The sequence below is a fragment of the Ammodytes marinus genome (assembly GCF_949987685.1).
Source record: "Ammodytes marinus genome assembly, chromosome: 12".
NCBI classification, from domain to species: Eukaryota; Metazoa; Chordata; class Actinopteri; order Uranoscopiformes; family Ammodytidae; genus Ammodytes; species Ammodytes marinus.
Window position 1 is genome coordinate 21306342 of NC_137216.1, and position 20534 is coordinate 21326875.

A 20534-nucleotide genomic window follows, 5' to 3' on the forward strand; every position below is an offset into this window, starting at 1 on the left:
GCCTTTGGCCCTCTGTGTGGCCCCTGGGCCTGGAGGCCTGGATGGGTATATGGGTAGGGGGGCGCAGAGGCACCTGGGATCACTTCTGCTGCACGCTGCAGGATCCAGCAGTTATAGATACAGGAAGCTGTAATTAGGACTAGAGGAGGCTTAACACTCGGGAGCTTTTTTCCACCTCTTGTCTCACTCTGTCTGTCTGTCTCTCCCGCTCCCACTCTGACTGTCTGTCTCTCCCTCTCTCTCTCTCTCTTTCTCTCTTTCTGTCACTCTCTCGAGAGCGAAAAATGCTCCCACATTAAGAGACCAAAGCTCATAATTACGTGCGGTTGAGAGGATTGTGGTCCTCTGATGTGAGGCAATTTAATGCTTCATTTATTTACCTTCATGGCTGTGTATTTCACTCTGTAAGCCATCAGAGAACCGAAGGTGTTGCAGAGTATTGGAGTAAGCCAGGCTGATAATGAGAGCTATTTTCAATGATTGGACTTTTATTTTTTTTTATTTTTCTTGTACATCAATCAAATCAGCAAAGGTGAATGCATGAACAAAAACCAATGCCCTTAGGGGAAATTTGTTTCATAAAGCTGTTGAGTTCTTTTATAATGATTGATATTTGGCATGAACTTTGTTACCTGACAAGGCATGTAAACTGCTCATATACGGAAGTCTTGTTGTGTGTATTAGGGCCCGACCGATATGGATTTTTGAGTGCCGATGCCGATTATTTTCAAAGAAAAATTACGATAACGATTAAATCGGCCGATTTTTTTTTTAATCCCTAAAATATATATTGAAAAAATTTACTTTTTTGAACCCTTAAATATATATGAATACTTGTTACTGCCGATAGGTGTACAGGAACTGTTTATTAATTGAAATATGCATTATCTAAAAAGAAATAAAGTGTTACAAATATGTCTAAAGTGACATGACACATTTTTAAACTCAGGCATAAAGCATTTTATGGAACTGCACCCAACCCTCTGGAACTCTCTCCCTCCAAACATCAGCATCTCAGACTAAATAAACTCATTCAAAAGTCAACTCAAAACTCACCTCTTTAAGAAAGCATAATGCGCCTGACTCCAATTCAAACCTTATTTTTAATTTGTCTATATTTAGTTTTCTTTTTTTATATAAAAAAAAAACTAAATATAGACAATGTCTTCTTCAATGTGTATATGGATGATCTTTCTAAGAAGCTTAACGGATGTAAGACTGGTTGTATGGTGGGAGACAGTCTTATCAACCACCTCATTTACGCTGATGATTTGGTCATCATGTCTCCATATAGTGCTGGGCTACAGCAACTGCTTAAAGTGTGCTCTAGCTACGGAGTTCAATATGACATCAAGTTCAATCCTAAGAAGAGCGTTATTATGATTGCTAAAACTAAGGAGGATCAAAAGCAAACGTTTCCTTCATTTTTGCTATCTGACTGTACTCTAGAGGTGGTTAAGAAGGTACAGTATTTAGGTCACATCATCACTGATGATCTATGTGATGATGATGATGTCCAGCGCCAGTGCTGTAAGCTTTATGCTCAGGCCAATATGTTGGCACGCAAATTTCATATGTGCACGGATGATGTTAAAGTTAGTCTCTTCAGAGCCTACTGTACTCCATTTTACACAGCTCACCTCTGGTGTAAATATAGAACAGCAAAACTGAAAAAGTTACAGGTAGCGTATAACGATGCGTTTAGGATCCTCCTTAAGCTTCCTAGATGGACTAGTGCTAGCTCTTTGTTTGTGACTAGTAATGTCCCCACCTTTCATGCTGTGTTGAGGAATTTAATGTATACATTTATTTGTCGACTCCTAGAGTCAGAAAACAAAGTAATAACTGCACTCACTGACACTAAACAGAGTGATACAAGGTTCTCCTCTGGGTTGTGGAAACATTGGAATCGATGCTTGTATGTATTTTAATTTGTGTTGTCATGTATTTGTATTGTCTTTTTATATGGAACGTTGAGTCTGGAATAAAGTGTTCATTCATTCATTCAAGTATGATTTTCTCTATTTATGATGTTAAGTGTCTTTGAATGACCTTAAATAAAGCACTATATAAATTATATCAATTACTATTAACAGTCAAAAGATGACCAATGACTCTGCTATTGGTGTCAGGGGAAACTGTCAAGTGAATTAATCCAATGTATTACAACACACCTGCTGCTGCTGTTAATAGGCCATAACTTTAATGCTATGCATGTGGCTACTTCTGGGGCAGCAATGCATCTCACTCAACGTAATTGCTTGAAAAATAATAATTTGCCGATTTTTCGGAGATGTGCTGTAACCGGCCGACTAAATCGGCCGGCCGATATATCGGTCGGGCCCTAGTGTGTATGTTGTTAAATGCTGAAGGTTTTACGAGCAAAGCTGTAAATCTGATTCCAGTTAATAGAAAGGCCTCATCTTAAAACATGTCCTTTTGTTATGAGTGGAACAGCTGAGTTCTGCCCTGCAGGACTTGATTTCCCGTGGTGTGTTTATGCATGTGCACTCTTCTGACTCATCTCTACCACTCCTCTTCTCAGGATCCTGTTATAACTTGGAGGGACACACCGAAATGAAGAATTAGAAGCATCAGTTGAGGTGAGTGTTTCAAACTTTTTGCTTTTACCCGTCAACATTTCTCCTTTTATTCCCCTGTTAGCAGGTTTAATTCCGACCTTTTTGTCTTCTACAGGCCCTCCAGCTGACTTCTGCGCTTAGTCCTGGCTGTGGGGCTTTGGTTTGTTGGTGGGGCCAGCTGAACAGGCGTGTATGTGAGTGAGAGAGGCGATGAAGTCCAGTATGAGGCAGTGGCGGAGGCTGGTGCTGGCGGGGATGCTGGCCTGGGTTCTTCTCTTCCTGGCGCTCCTCTCTTACTTCCTGGATGCCCGTGTGAACGAGCCCCTGACCTCTGCTGGCTCCTTGCTCTCTCAGCACCCTGACACCCGTCGTCTGGCCTCCATACAAGGCTCCCATCAACAACAGCACGCCAACCGACCCGATCCCACCGCCACCTTAGCAACCACCTACTCCAGAGATGATCCAGAGCCTTCTGCCGGCACCACAACCCCGAAGATCAGTGTGGATGGGAGCCGCGCCCCCAACAGCGCCCTCTACCCCGTCTATGGGAGCCAGGAGACCAGCCACCAGGAGTACCTAGACCAGCAGAACTTGGCCGCATGGTCCTCCTTTGGGACAGAGAATGTGGGTTCTCACTCGGACCCGGCGGGCCAGAGTCGGGAGAGAACTTTAGAGTACCAGAACCGTGTCAGGGCGACCCGCTACCGCGGTGGGGAGGAGGAGGAAGACGACGAGGACAATGCAAGGGAAAATGATGAAGAAGAAGAAAGAGTAGGAAACAGAGTGAGGACTAAAGCAGGAAGGAGGGACGGTGGGGACTCCTCTGATTTAGACGAGTATTACTTCTCCAAGTCGGCCTCCGTGGTGCAGCGGCTGTGGCGAGGCCGCGTGTCCGCCGGCATGCTGAGTCCCCGGCTGCAGCGCGCCATGAAGGACTACGTGAGCGCCAACAAACACCACGTAGCCTTCACGGGGAATCGCAGGGCGGCGCAGAGCGCTAAGGAGCTGCTGTGTCAGATGAAAAGCCAGGCCCGGCTGAGGACGGTGGACGGATCAGAGGAGCCCTTCTCCTCTCTGGGCTGGGCTGGTCTGGTCCCGTCTCTTCCCCTGGAGCATCTGTACAGACGCCAGCAGGGCCACAGCAGCTACAAGACCTGTGCTGTGGTCACCTCGGCCGGAGCCATCCTGCGCTCCGGACTGGGCAAACAGATCGGTGAGTAGAGCAAAAGGCAAAAGTTAAGTGTTCCCGTCATGAATGTTAATGCATTTCCAGCCACCTGTTTTTATGGACGTTTTCAGTTTGCACATTAAAAAAAGAGTGGACATGTGGTGAAAATCAATAGAAAAAATCTATAAAAGTATAATGCTTAGCAAATGAGGCATTGACATACACGATGCTGCATTGTTTTCCATCACGTGAGGTTTGACTGGCGCTCTTTTAGTTACATCAGCTTTTTGTGCCCTAAATAATAATATCATGTGGAGTTGAACAGAGAAACTTCAGCAAAATAACTTTCGTAAAGACAGGCCATCATTGGAAACATAATCATTATTTGGCCTGTTATCTAGTAGTGTAGTGGTCGTGTAGGTGTCAGTTAACAAACTCAACACATTGTGTGTGTGTGTGTGTGTGTGTGTGTGTGTGTGTGTGTGTGTGTGTGGCTAAGTCTGTTATGCTTTGAGCACAGCTGCCATCCTAAGATGTTGAATTTTAAAGGTCAACAACTATGCACTAACCACCTGCAATGATCCACATTTGCTTCCACATTTGCTGATTTACTTGTCAAGCCCATTGCGAGCAGGTTTGAGTGTGTGCCTACTAGGTTATATATCTCTGCGTTCAATTGTGTGTGTGCTCTCTGTTTAGAGACTTTGGCAGCTTTTTGGTAAGTGGGGAGAGTGTGAACCCTGTGACAGATGGCTCACTAGAGGAAAAAAACAGAACCCCCTCTGGTAAGCAATCAGGCCTCTTCATCATGTATAGTTTTACTTGCATTTCCTTGTTAATTCAGCTGCTAAGAGAAAGCAAACAGCTTTAATATACAGAGCTTAGGCTTTGTGCATTATATTTCTGTAATATGTCTATAAACTGACATCATTCTATAGACACTGTCTGTCCTAGATAATGGTGTTCCAGAGAAGGAAAAACAGACCGACTAGCTTTTCACTCAGAATAGGATGCACACGAGTGATGTAAACCTTCGATCTGCACTTGACCTTGTAGTCACTGTGGAATTAACTTGTGGTGCTCTGTCGGTGAATACATCAGCCCTGCAGTCTTTCAATACTGATGCCTCTACTCTATTCTTTTTTTGCTATAAAAAAACAACAAAACAATTGCGTTTAAAGATTTATTTATATTGCTGTAGGTGCAGACAGGTTTGTTTATAGATTAACAGATCAAAGATGCATTCAGGTACAGCTCCAAGTGAGCATGTGTCAGCATGAATAATATTGTGTTTTTTTGTATTTCTGGTTGCTGTTTTAGTGATGGTATGCAATACACATGGGACAGAGTGGTATTACTCCCTTTAGGCAGCAAAGAAAAGCGAGGCAGTTTTCAGCTCCGAGCACCAGGCCTTGGACTTAAACCGGCAGGTGCTTCTAAACCCTCCTTGATGCATCATGGTCTCCCCATGTTTGTTTTTGGTTGCTGTCCAATAATGTGACCTGTATGCACATGCTCACAAGTGAAGCAAGTGAATGTGTCATTCCAGCACCATACTTCTATTGTTGTTGATATTCTCTTGTGAACAACCCTATTTCTACCCTGTCACATATCTCACCAGAGATTCATTGTGAGAATATAAAAACAAAGTTGTTAGAGAAGAAAATGGTCACAATTTGTTATTTGAGGGCAATCGCGCACATCTTTATTCCTCACACCATGCAGGGTGTTGGTTGTGTGTGGTTTCATCAGCGTGGTACTCAGTTCTTTAAAAAGAGCTTGCCTGACGAGGGGACATGGGGCGGAATGTTACACAGCAGATTAATTATTGAGCGGCCTCACAGTGTCAGTGGAAGAGCTTGACTTTGTTGCATTAATACTCAGGCTCCGCTTCAACAGGAAATCCAACCGCATTGATCTTTTTTCGTCTACTTCTTCTTCTCACTCTTCTCTCCTTCCTGCAAAAGGCTGCACTGCATCAAACAGCCTGCAACATACAGCTGTGAATTGTGGCAAATTGCAAAGAAATGAATGTGCAAAGCACTCTACTCTCCGTACAGGTTGGCTGACATTTAGATTATCATGTTTCTTGATGGCTGCAGCGTGACAGAGCTGGGTGTTTGGTGTTGTGAGTGATGTGCGGCTGCCATCGTGTGGTGAACAGGATACATTGCATTCCCAGTGCAGCGTGGGATGGGGACTGAAAACAACAGGAACACATTATTGTTATTCAGAACGCCCTGCAAACATTTGACCTTTGTGGAGTTTATTGTTTTTTTCACTTACCAGTTGTGACTCAACTCTGTAGCAATGTTTGAGATCGTAGCCAATGACATATCCAGGGACACAGCATGTTTACTGTGCCTCTTTATTGCTGTTTTTCAGAAAAGTTTGGCTCATAATTTTAGATGGTGTTGTGAAAAAGGAAAAAAATTACTACTTAAGTGGCATTTTCTTTGTAACTGGGATTAAATAGAAAATATCTGATCCTGTACCCACCACAGTTTCCACTGAGCTTTAGATGATGCCTTTTGAAATCTCTTGTTTTGTCCGGTTAATGTAACAGCACCCAAATACAGTATAGATCTCATTTAGTGACAGAAAAGCACAGTGGCAATTTATGCCAGGAAAATGGCCTGTAATGATCACTCGGAATCAACCGTCACAATTGTTCTGCGCTCTCTTTTGATTGACTAATTGAATGATTGATGAATCCACTAAGCGTTTTTCAGCTCTTGTGCAAATGATGATAATGGTAAAAATGACCTTTGTTTACAAAAGCCTTATATTAACAGAGCTACAAAGTGCCTCATTGGAAAGAAACCCAAGCTATAGGCGCGGTCAATCAGGACATGACATGGAAAAAAATAAGAAAGGAAATTAAATAAGAGAAAAATAGAAAAAAAATATAACAAACCAGAATGCTTAGAAAATGGTGACAAAAGCTTTAGGGAAAAGAAAATGAGGCATTCAAGCCTTAAATCTACTGTCAACACATGCCCAGCGGGCCTGGTCTGGTCTTGTCAAAGGACATTCGGGTACATAATGCGTTTACATGTTGGTAATGTAATTGGAACAAGGCGATTAAATACCTTTTTAAAAGTCAATGTCGAACACAATCATTTCAATTTAGAACCCAACAAAGAACCAATGCCAGGTGTCCCAGCACAGATGAAATACGCATGCTTCCGTAATAGCTAAGGCATAAGTGGCTTAATCCTTTTGAATTTGGAAAAGGCATGCTTATGCTTGCTTACTCATGGCAATGGCTGCCTCTCCCAGTTTTTTTATTAATTTGTCAGATATGGAAGCTGACATCCACACTTTAAAAGACATAAAGAGAGTAAGAAACCTTTTTGAAGTCACTGAGTCAGACGTGCACAAGCAGCTACACTGGTTCAGTTATATTAGGTTGAAAGCCAACTACTTTGGCAGTTGTGTCAGCTGTACACAAGGTCTAATAATCAACATATTTATATCTGACTTTACAAAGCAACATGAAGCGTCTAACAAGTCCCAGAGAGCCAGAATAGACTCAGCCCACAGTTTCTATCTCAAATTGTAAAATGAATTTATAATGAGACAAGAGGAATATAACATGCCAAACACGGAGGAACCGTGTCAACAGAGGAGGAGCGGTGGACTCAAGTTTAATCTCACTTACACCGTCTGATTAATGCACGCTTAAGTGACAGATAAATCAAACTCTTGTTGACAGAATATGAATAATGGTGTTGTAACACTGTATTTTAATCACTGCATGTGTCACGAGTTCCATATAATTTATGCACTGAGGAAATGTTGCTAATGTTAGCAACACACTCTAAACCTGAACCTGACAGAATTTATTTTGATGAGTCCCATGTATGGTTAATTTACACTGACAGTGCTCAGCTTTTGAACATGCTGATCATGCTGAAAAAGGAAAAAAACCCTGGTACTTGTTATAAATACTTAAGTGATGAGCATACTTGGCTTTTTTTATTGAACCTGGGCACTACGAACTTTGTTTGTTCTGCCATGTCATAAACCAAAGTTGAATCAAGGTTATTACAGATTCTACTGCAGTTTGATCGTATTAAATCGTAAAGATACACTTAATAAACAGATAAATTCAGTATATTGCACATCATATTCTTCGGTAAATACAGCTGAACAAATCCAAGTATGTTTCATTAACAACAAGTTAAAACTCAATCTGTTAACCTTTTCTGTAAAACCAATTTTTAAATCAATTCTAAACGCGAGGCATTTCTTGTTTAATACCATATCAACCGTGTTGAATATACTATTGGGCCTATGCGCTTGTTACTGAGTTGTTAAGTCTTTTGTTCCTCGAAAATAAATAGAAGTGGGCTCTACCCATGTGAAATTGCTGACCGTGAAACAAGAAGAGGATAATTGCGGAAACGAGGTGAGGGTGGAATATTGATCCTGGTCAGGTTGAGGTTAAACCCACAAACAAGTGCAGTGGGAAATGGTGGGAAAACAAGTGCTACCTGATGCAAACGCCTTAGGTCTTCAGAATGTGTATACCACAGGTTTCTTTGAGGAGAAGAGTAGGCTATTTGTGAAACAGAAATGGTCCTCATCAGAGTCAAAAGGTCAGCCATCTGATGCACAACTGCTCTGTTCTTTAGAAGCAAAAATCCTTCATTTTGAAATGTTTTGCTTTTTGGGAAGGATGTAGAGTTGCAGATGTATTGGCTTGAGAAAAAAATTACTTTTAAATCAGCTTGTAGTTTGAAGTAAATGGGGCGATTCTAGCCTGGTTCTTAACCTAAGCGTCACTCAGTCATTTCAGCCTTTTGTAAATTATTGCTATTCTTATTTTTTTACTATTATACTTGGGTGTTTTGGACTTGACAGTTTTACAGTTCCAGGGTTCCTCTGAGAAGGAATGAAAGTGAAGAGACTGTCTTTGATTGCACTGCTTACCACTCTGCAGCCTGTGAAGGGGGTCATGAGTGAAGCATCACTTCATTTTAAAGGGTTACAGTCAGACGGGTTTGAGAGGCGCTGGGTACGGGGAAAATAAATGATATGTCATGATCACATTCCAACGTTAGAGTTTAGTTTCTTGAGACATTTTACAAAACTGATGTCAATCAAGATTCTGTCAAAACTGTTGGGGAAAAAACTGTACTTACTTATTGCACCTCTATTTGAAGCTAATGTTCTTCAGTGATTCTTGCTGCTCTGAGTTTGGACCTTCATGGTTGAATGCACTTATTTGAAGTAGCATTGGATAAAAGCTTCAGCTAAATTATATGTAATATATGAAAAAGTAGTCACTCACTGATTAATACCTGAATACGAATAACAGTAACTAAATAATTAAATTAGATCAAATTAAAGAAAACGCTATGCATATACACAAATGACATTGAGCAAAATAAACAGAAATTATAAAAGACCACAATATAACAAGTAAAGAAATGTAAAATGTTAAAAAAAAAAAAAAAATTTAGTGAATTGATTCTTTATTCTGTAAATTGTGACAAACCCCGATAACTAACAACTAACCCCAGACTATTGGGCTTCATCAGCCACATATTTCTGCTGTATGTAGACAAAGAACAATCACTGCCTCAAGAAAACATTTCTTGAAAAGCCATCAGACTGGTGAATCCCTGCAAGCAAACGGACTTGTTTACAGTATTATATTGGAGCAGGAGGGCAAACTCCACATCAAACAGGTGAACACATGTTCCCTGAGTGGTTTGCATTAGGTTGTGTTGTCATGAATGGCAATCAGTCACAGGTAACAGTGGATTGGTGGCAGTGACGGAGGGGTATCAGACCCAAAGCTGTAAAATAATCTATTCTGGTGTCAGATGGAGGCGTGGGGACCATGGATCGATCAACAGACAGGCCGACATAACTACTTCCTCGATTATCACTGCGGTCATCCATCAATTTTTTTAGGTTTTCATGAGTGTGTGTGAACATAGAACGACAAAAAAATGGTGTGAAACTCTTTCTATTAGTGGTGGTTTGTCAGTTACATGAGCTAACCACTAGAGAGCACTTACGTTATGCGTGTGTGAGCCTGCCAGATATCAGTCAATGTGATCATAATTTACATCACACCGCTGCGACTGTGTGTTGTCATGGCGACCTCTGACTTTGATGGTGCCAGGGCTATTAATCCAGTCATTGATCCCCTATCTTCAAAAAGATGGACGTGTGTGTTTGATTGATCACATCGGCAGTCCGTCACATGAGACCAACAGTGGATGTGGCTTTGTGCACTAAATGTGTTTTTGCCTCCATAAAATAAGACTGAGCTGTTGCTGTAAAGGTCAGTCGTGACATCCTCAAGTCCTTGACGAGCTCTGGCTGATGTGAAACGAAAATATTTTGAAAATGAGGTTGATATTTCACCAAGAACAAACTATTAAAAAATAAAAGGAAAGATATACCAACAACTCCAGGGTCTGGGTATCGAACTTCAATACTTTTGAAATGCAAAATTGACTCATCAGCAGCTGCATATTATAAGTTAGCTTGAGGCAGTGCTTCTCAAATGGTGGGGCGCCGTGAGTTGTCGGGGGGGAGGGGAGGGGGGGTGGCCTTGATTTTCAACTGACAAAAAAAAATAATAATCATATAGGCCTATTTATTTATTTTGTTGTGCTAGCTTGCACCATGTGTGCTTGTGTATGGTCATAACCGCGCGAAAGGCTGCGATTTGCAGTAAATAAATGTCCACATGTGTCTCCATGTGTGTCTGTATGCTATTTAAAAAGAAATCAAGCAAGTAGACTAATAATAACATTAATGAATTATAGGTAATCGCATCACAGAAGGCATATTGGCCTATAATAATAAAAAAACACCACCTTAACTATGTCTACAGTTTAAAAATGTTTTGAATGAAATGCAAACCTCAGTGAATCATTTGCTCTTGTTTCTCTGTCCTGAGATTCACACAGACTGAGCAGTCTTGTTTAAATGTTACAAATTGAGCTAATAAACTGAACTTCGATTTTTTTTAAGTTGCTGCAGAAGTTATCTCGGCTAATTTTATAATCTAACATCTAATTTGATAATAAGGTGATTGTATGCAGAATGCTCATGCCAGAAACTCATACAGTGGTTTTGTAATGATAAACAAATAAATATTAGCAGGTTCTCAACAGTATTTCAATTTAGGGGGGGGGGGCGCGCGAAAACATTTCTGTCCCCTAGGGGGGGCATGACAGAAAATAATTGAGAACCACTGGCTTGAGGGATGGCGGCAATGTATAACTAAATATGAGAGAAGTTGGAGCTAAAGGCAATTAATGACATTAAAGCATTTGGTAACTTTTTGCGATGAAAAAGTTATTTTTTTGTGCCAACTGCATTTATTTTCTAAATTCACATCATGTACAGTATGTGGAGGAGCCTAAGTTAACAAACTAACATTGTTTTCTGCAGCAAATCTCTGCTGCCAACTCTGAAGCATGTTAATACTGTTATTGTGCAAGTTGTTCAAGCGGAGTTGGACTAATGCACTGTATTGTAGGCCCATGGTCACATGGTTAAGAGTTGGGCGAGACAGCGATAGAGTGAGGATAAGAGTCAAATGAGTGGCTACATCTACAGTATATGATGCCTTTATCCAAAGCACTTGAAAAGATTTTCGATGCTCATTTATTCAGGACAGCAGTCACACACTAAAGACAGCTGTATAGAATGGGGAACTTTATCCGCAGGTTCCTTTTTTTTAAACAATTTTTATGAATCTCTTTTTTTTTCGATGACTTAATCTTTTATTTTCTTTCCTTTTTCTGCGATGTTCTGCTACATTTTAGAGGTAAATAAATACTGTAGTTTTTAACTTATATACACATGTCTATCTGTCAGAATAATTTCTTGCTACCTTTTCAGAATAACATTTTTAATAAAGAAACATGCAACAAACTTATCATATTTCATCAACAGCAGTTCTGTAGAAAGGTTTTTGTGGACAGCACCTCAGAAAAGTCAAGGTAATTGACTTGGTTTCATACTGTAGCTCCAGTTTCTTATTGGGATAGCATTAAAAATTGATACCCAACTTTGGTTTCTCATATTCCATTCATTGTAACAATAGCATGTATACCTCCAAGGACTTTCATTACCTACTAAAAAGGGACTTCGCTTTGCCTTTCAGACGCACATGATGCAGTTTTACGGTTCAACGCAGCACCGACCGAGGGATACGAGAGAGACGTGGGAAACAAAACCACTATCCGCATCATCAACTCGCAGGTGAGGCAGAGTCTGGCCTTTGAATGATGCGTAACAATGAATCATTCATAGATAGATATTTTTTTTAAACACACATGTAGAGTGGCAGATGATTAAAATATACATAATTTATGGCTTTTACTTATTTTTTTATTAAAGCAATTTTTGATGACTGGTTTGAATTATGTGATTTTATTGTTTTTATTCAATGTGTGTGATCAGAAATGGTTGCCTATCAATAATATATTTATATACCAATACTCCAATTGTATCATTCGATCATGTTGTTGTTGTTGTTGTGTGTTTGTGTGTGTAAAGTATATACAGTATATTTGTTATGGCACAGCAAAAATAACTGCTAATACTCCATGGGTACCCGACTGCATAACATTGGTTTTAATTTTACACTGGATATTACTTTTTTTTATAGATTTTAGCCAATGCTAAACATCAATTCAACACAAGCTCAATCTACAAGAATGTGACTCTGGTGGCCTGGGACCCTGCACCTTACACTGTCAACTTACACAAGGTATGTTAAATGATAATAAAATTAGCCTGTTGCTTGACTTTAACCATAGTTCATTAAACTGTCTCCGGCCCGTTGGTCTTTTCACTTCAAACAAAAATGTGTTTACCTTGAGGCAGAAGTAATTAAGAATGTATAGAAAAGGCTAAATAGGTCATTATAGCCATGCAGGATAAAGCAAAGAAAACCACCTTTTACCCACTCCTTCTTTCAGTTTATTCTCCCCCTTTCCTCTAAAGTAGCGACCTTATAATTATCATTCAGCGAATGTTCTTCTTCCACAATCAATAAGATCGTAGACTTCTGCGAGGACTGGAAGAGGTTAATAACCTTAAAAAACACACTTTGCAATTAAAATCGATTTGCATGGTGCGTGGAGCCTTCTCTCTGAATTACCTCCATTATTTGTCCAGTTTCTATTTCAATGTTGGAATAGTGAAATCGTCCCTGCGTGTTCTTATTGATTTTCTTTCGCCTTTTCATTTTTTCACAGACAATGTATCTTTCTAAACGAACTGCGTCCAGTTTTCAGACTTAAAACCTTTTTAGTTCTCTATGGGAGCTGAGGGTTATAATTGTGAATTCTTAGTACCTCAACATTTTCCAGGCATATCACACAGTGCAGTGCATGCAGCCATGCATTCAGCATATTGTGTTAATCAAGGAGGCTTCACACAAAGACAGATAACCAAAAGCCGACAGTGACTCACAAAGGTAAAGGAACGACGGTTATGGGATATTAATAGAAGACCTTTTTCCCCACCGTCCTGTAACCCGTTAAATCCATGTATGTATTCAGTATAATTAAGGCTTACATAAGAGGTTATCCACTTCGATAAAAATGCATGTACAGTGTTTTATGAACACTAAGAAGAATAAATTATACGGTGATGGGTTTCATCCTTGAATCCATTCAGACTGAACCTTTCCATTAATGCTTTTATTACCTCACTGTGCTTTTACTTTGGCCCATTGTATTGTTTTGAACAAGCACAGTACATTCACGGGTTATTGGAAGAATAACTATAGAAAATAAATGATTCCCCCAAGGGCAGAACATTTGTCTTTGTTGCAGCTACAAAGACAGTGAACACAACACAGTAAAGGCAATGTATTTCACACAAAGGTGTGCAGAAGTTGCACAATACAACTTTAATCATTCTCATTTCCATTTCCAAGTATATTTTAATGTTGTTTATTCAATACATTAAAGGTCATAACATTATAAAGGTCCCATCTGACATGTTGTGGAAACTGAAATAAGTTATATAATATAATATTTAGTGTAGTGCATTTTGTTGTACTTGGTTCAATGCACACCATGTGTATCATACATTATTTATATTTCTAAGGGTCACAGCAAGAATAAGGATGTGAATAATAAAAATCCAACGTCACCCCTATCAACTGTGAACATAAAGTGAGCCACATGTAACACAGAGCCACAGCTGCTGCGTAATCACACAGGACAAAAGGGGCAGTGAGAAATGTACTTCCTACATCAGAATTTCTTTAAAGGTTTTCTTTGATAAGAAGTCACTTCTGGATGTGTTCATATTCACTGGCCAAATGCGTATGTCACGTCATATCCTTAAAATTTGCATTTGAATATTCTCCATCTCGGTAGAAGAAGGAAGTGTCAGCTACTCTACAAATGCAATGTAAGGACATGTTGAGTCAGAAAAAGGAAAGTGTTTTTTTTTAATGAAAAAATAGTGTGACAGCACAAGAAGTGGTGTTATTTGTGAATTAAACCCTTCTTTTTCTTCGGTTACATTTACTTTGCCAACCAGCTACGACTGCGCTTCCTTTTGAGGTGGAAAATTGCAGTTTTCATTTTCTGATAGAGAGCATAGGTGCCTGAAACGTCACCTTGGTGCAATAAATCAGAAACTGATATTGTTTATTTTGTTTCACACATTTTAATTTCTCTCTTAGAAAGCTCTTAGAAAGTCATATTTATCAATCCAAATGAATGATATTGTCATTTAAGTTTGATACACTGAACAGAAATTCTGTTAAGATGAGGCGGGCTATGCTCTGGTTCTTATTACACAATAAGTATTGAACCAAGCATGACTCTGCCAGAAAGTTCTATACAACAATGACTGTTGCCTTGGACACTGTTTGATACGGCAACAAGCACAAAGTCCTGTCAAACGATCAAGACTTTAAAAAAAAAAATTTTTTTGAACTAAGTTTTATAATATTTATGAAAATGTATTTTCTATCAGATTTTGGTAAACGCTTATTGCGACACCCAACTTTTATTTGATCAAATATTGAATATTTCTATTTAAGAGCAGGTTTACAGAGGCTTTAATGTGAGCTCAACTTGTAGATACATGTGAAAACGGTCTAGTATCAAACTTGCGTCATCTGGCACATTGAAGTTCAAGCGTATAAGTGACTTGTAAATGAGATAAACACATTCTTGAGTGGAGATGGACTTCATGGCCAAATGCTACCATTGACTCCAGGGCTCTCGAACCACATCCTTTTGGCTTTTGTGTCTTATTTTTCAGACAACCTGTTTGCCTCTGTGGATTGATGGAGGTGATATTGTCGGAGGACTGAGAACCTATAGCACCTCATTAATACTTATTGATTTAGATGTACAGAGTTTCTCCTTCTGAAAGTCAACACAATGTCTTCTATGTATGATTCTACCTTTTAACCTGCATTCTAAACCGAGGTGTCTCTGTCCCTCCGTCCTCTATTCTTCCTTCAGTGGTACGCCAGTCCAGACTACAACCTGTTTGGTCCGTACGTGGAGCACCGCAAGCTCCATCCAGGCCAGCCCTTCTACATCCTTCACCCCGGCTACGTGTGGCAATTATGGGATGTGATTCAGGGCAACACTCATGAAAATATTCAGCCCAATCCTCCCTCGTCTGGCTTCATAGGTGAGTGGACACGCATACACCCAGCCACTATGCATGCAGGGGACGTCTGTTCAGTTCTCCTGTGTACTCTTATCTTTCCCTTACCTTGCATGCTTCTTCTGGAGCAGATATGGGCACAAAGAGACCCGAGACATACACACACACTAGGACATGATGAAAATGTTTTATCTCCGGTATGCAGAGTTACATTATCGGTGTGAAGCTCGGCGCTGCATTGTACTCCAAAGCAGTGTATCCGTGCAAGGGGTTGGTGGAAATGTGACCACTGTATAAACTCATCTTTGAAATTCTCCTGCTTGTCAATACATTTCGTTTCTTCTTTTTCCCTCAAGAAACACCATGATTGCAGGAGAATTAGTTTGCCTCAAATTCAATGTACTAGTCCCTCATTATCTAGTGATATTTTAACTCGTACTACTTGTACAATGTATAACAGATTTTGTAATATCCATCTACTTTGACAATAGAGTGAAGTCACCTGCTCTTAAATAAATGGGAAATCATATTAGATATAACATTCAATGTATGATGTACAAAACAAACCACAAACTATGTCTAAAAGAGATATTACAAATATATACACATTATTAAGCTGTACTATTAAAATACAGCTAACCACAATTCATTTGTTTTATTTATCACATACATTTAACATACCTATTATTGGATTGGTTTTAATATGTCATGCTTTAGCAGCAAGAGAACTGAAAACGACTGTGGCCAGAAAGGACAATAAAAGTGAGGGAGTTAATAGCTCTCTGTGGTTTCATCGCTATGAGCAACCGCTTTAACACTGGCATTTAATCGCTCCTCCAGGGACCTTGACTATGTGTGCAACGTTTCATGGGAATCCATTCAGTGGTTGCACATTTCAAGCTGAACCAATGTTGTAGAATTCACTGACCAACATTGCCACCCCTTGCTACTAGTTAGCACAGAGAGTGTCATCATAAGCTCTTCACACACAAAAAAAACTGTATTAAAACCCACAGGGCAGCTTCTGTGACTGAAATTCTGTCCTGATTGCCATCAACTATATTTTGGTACACTGGCATGAGTCTATAAGAATGAAGTAACAGTGTAGCCTTTCCAATATTAAGTAAAACGACTGTTCTCCAGCACTATCATGCCCACAGGGCTCAATTTTAGGTCCAGTTCTTTTCACAATTTATATAAATAACATTGTTTCATCGCTAAAAAACTGTCACGCCCATCTATACGCTGACGACACAGTACTGTATTGCATTTCCGATTCGGTGCACCAATCTATTGAGAACCTACAAAGCTCTTTTAACACCCTGCAGGACTGTCTAGTGGACCTCAGGCTTGTTCTTAATACAGACAAAACCAAATATATGTGTTTCTCCAGAGCAAAAACTATACATTTTAATGATCTTATTATTCACACAAATAATGGATCTCATATTGAAAGAGTCACTGAATATAAATATCTTGGCATCTGGATAGATGAAAAACTCTCTTTTACATTTCACATAAAAAATCTTGTCTGTCGTCTGCGACAAAAGATTGGATATTTTTATAGGAATAAAGCCACCTTCCCGTTGTTCAGTAGGAAAAGGATTATTGAGGCAGTTTTTATGTCTGTCCTTGATTACGGTGATGTGGTCTACCGGCATGCATCACATTCATGTCTAAAACTCCTAGACTCAGTTTTTCACTCTGCTTTAAGGTTCATCACAGGAGATGCTTATGACACACACCATTGTCTTTTATATGAGAAGGTTGGGTGGCCCTCCCTTAAAGAGAGACGTGATGCACATTGGCATGTTTTTATTTACAAAGCCTTGACTGGGAAGCTTCCTCGTTATTTAACAGAAATGCTGCTTGTTTCAGATGGGCTTTATCAGACCCGCTCCACTGACATGCTTATGCTTTATGTCCCACAAGCCCGGTCTGAGCTGGGAAAGACAGCTTTTAGCTTCAGTGCACCTGACTCCTGGAACAACTTACAGCTAAAAATTAAACTAAATACATTCATATCCTTTGGCCAATTTAAACAGACTATCTTGGATCTGCCAAACTCTACTTGTAACTGTTTTAATTAGACTATATTGTACTGTATGCCTTTTAATTGCTGCCACTCTTCCCCACTCTGTAAATGTTTCAATCGTTTTGTTTTTTCTTCTCTTCACTTGTTGTGTATTTGATGTTTTTGCATTGAATATTTTGTTTGTATTGTTGTTTTGAATTTGTTTTGACTCGACGTCATTGAAAATGAGGGTCACCCCTCAATTGGTCTCTCGAGGATAAATAAAAGTTAAATGAAAATGAATGAAATATCAAGTATAGGTTTTCACATGGATTCATCGTTGTCGAAGTTCATGTCCTAAACAATATTGTCTGCTCATTCCCAGCAATGCTTAAAAGACAGAGGTGTGGCACGTTGATGCTTTGGATCCTTAGATTTCTTATTTTAACTTTTTCTCAGTGATAGTTTTTTTTTTGTTTTCAAACAAGAACTCCAAGCATATAATTTAAAATACATAAATGCAAAGACTCTCTTCCACAGCAATAACATTTATTAAAACAAACAAAACACAATAAAATGACTTCTCGTCCTTTAAGAGTCTTTCTGAGTTCAGAATCCATTAACAACAACTTTAAGGGATGGCACATTATCTTTTGAAGTGGGGTTGTATGGGGAACTTGTGCATAGTTAGTGTGTTACCTTATGGAGATTGCACTTTAGGGGAGATGTCATTGTAGCAGAAGTCGGCATGTTACTGTTAAAGAGGGGGCCAGCAGAAAACGTTTTTTCTCCATATATATGCTAACCTAAAACCTAAATATCTGTTAAATTGTTCGCTAAACTGAGATTTTTTCCACAGCTTTGCCACCAGACAGACATTTATTATTGTTTTCCTGTGTGTCTTTGTAATCTGCAGTAGCTCTGAGTTGCCATCAGACAACCGTTTAGTTTGTATCACTCCAAGCGGAGCGATACAAAATAAACGGCCAACTGAAGCGACAAACTAAAGCTGTGGAAAAAATCTCAGTTTAGGGTCGAATTGAACGAATATTTAGGTTTCATGTTAGCATTTATATATGTGGTGCAAAACTGTTACATTGACTGCGCCGATCACCAGCTCCATAAGGTAACACACTAACTATGCATAAGTGACCTATACAATCCCACTTAAAACATTCTGAACTATCCCTTAAAGACAGCTTCCAGACGGGCTCAAGTCAGATTGTCAGAGGACTCATTGTGCGGGGTCATCATCACCACCCCACAGTCAGGTCAACAATTGCATCTTGAGCAAGTCCTGTACAATTTTTTATTTTTATTTTTTTTCTCGACGTGCACAGACCGTCTTAGGAACTTGTCAAATTAAACCTTTTGGGCAACGTTCAGAGACAGGTTTCCCATTAACCTTAGGCTGATCAAACTGTAAATCTTGTAGTCGAACATCACAGCTTTTCTCCCACCTCAGACTGGCCTCTTCCCTCATAACTTGGGAAACTTAACAGAGGTGAAGTCATTTGGCGTCCCACATTCCATTTCTTGTGCTGTCCATCCCCTAACCTCTGGTGGCCGTAATTATGTCTAGTGTCGTTTTTCTCGGAGGCCAAATGCTCCATGATGGAAACCTCCCTCTTGAGACCACAGGTGGGACTGTTCACTGCTAGAGATTGCGGAACCCTTTCATGAAACTAGAGCAAAGCAGCCTTGGCCGTTCATTTCTCCGCATCTCATTCCTCATTTCTTTGACCCCTCATCCCAGCCCTACCCCTGACTTTCCTTCCTCAGGATCAGCATCAGTAAGGTTTTATTGCTAAACAGATGTTAGCGACATGGTTGTAGTAAATGGCAGTTACACATCATGTAATAAAATGAGAATAATTATCATAACTACGTATAGTAATGCTAAGGCTATTATTAAGTAAATCAATACAGGATGCAGAAATTCAGATACTCCAATTGAACTATCAGTTTGTAAAAATAGTTTTATACAAAATGCTTAGCAGAGCGAACACTGGCTAAGGCAGGGAGATGGACCAACTAAACAGGCCTACCATGGCTTCAGGGGAAGTTTTCTATATGAGGGGCTCAAAGTCGTCATTGTGTATCGACCTAACGTCAGAGGACAAAATTGGGTCAACTGATGCAAGGGACAGTTGGACTATAGTTGGACTGCGTGACATGCAGTTCCACACTTTTGCTTCCTCACACACATCACGGTCCAACGGTTGGAATAAAGTTTGCTGTTTTACTTCTGGCCATTAAGACTACAATGCAGCTTAACACTTAATGCCCGGCTTGACGCACAAACTTAGTTCCGTTACTGCTTCAGAGTTTAAACCTGTCTTTTTAATGTCTCACTTTAGCTTGAGCTCATTTCAATCGGTAATGATCACCAGACTGATGGAAGCTTCATTGCAAAGTTTGGAGGCAAGGGAATGTTGCGCATAGCAAATGAGGATAAAAACACACACGTCGCCAATTTTAGTAGTAGGATACAGATGTAAGCAATTGTTTCTCACCAGGATTTTTGATCAATTTGCAATTTTAATGTACAAAGAAACATGCAACAAAAATCATGCAATAACACAAAGTAACTATCATAAGAGGGAACACTAACACAGAAAATAAAAATAAATAAAGTACACTCTTAACATGCATTTTGATTTATTTTTCATACAAGTTGAATGTTAAATTTAGGTTAAGGATTGTGCAAGCGCAGAGGCTTGAGTACACCGGAGGGAAAGACAGTTTAAATTACCAATACATCAATCCACTAGACACTGATTGAAGAAGCACAGATGTATGATTGACTAGCCTTGGGATTTACAGCAGCAGCACAATGACAAAGTGAATGAATATCAACATAGAATAGGCACTACATTTTTTTTTAATTTTTTTTTAGATAGGGTTAAAAAAAAGACACAGCGTTTCAAAGAAGGAAATAAACTAACAAAAAATATATTACTTTAAAATGACTGTGATCACAATGCAACAATCCCTAATGAAGTTATATTGCACCCGATTTTGGAAATCTTTGTTTACAAATGGCAATTCACAAAAATTCACCAAAACTTAATTTCCCATAAAACGTTTACCCTGATTCCAATGTAATGAAGAGAAAATGTGTGTTGTGCTTTGACAT

The 20534-nt window shown here is 39.5% G+C and overlaps 1 protein-coding gene across 1 annotated transcript in view; it reads left to right on the forward strand.

Moving 5' to 3' along the window:
• Positions 1-20534, forward strand: part of st6gal2a (ST6 beta-galactosamide alpha-2,6-sialyltranferase 2a) — a 52261-nt gene that overhangs the window by 25249 nt on the left and 6478 nt on the right. The window contains exons 2-6 of the mRNA XM_080037746.1: positions 2546-2603; positions 2698-3795; positions 11894-11991; positions 12401-12502; positions 15231-15405. Coding sequence (XP_079893872.1) covers positions 2793-3795; positions 11894-11991; positions 12401-12502; positions 15231-15405 — 1378 coding nt within the window. The 5' untranslated portion in view covers positions 2546-2603; positions 2698-2792. The remainder of the gene's footprint in view (positions 1-2545; positions 2604-2697; positions 3796-11893; positions 11992-12400; positions 12503-15230; positions 15406-20534) is intronic.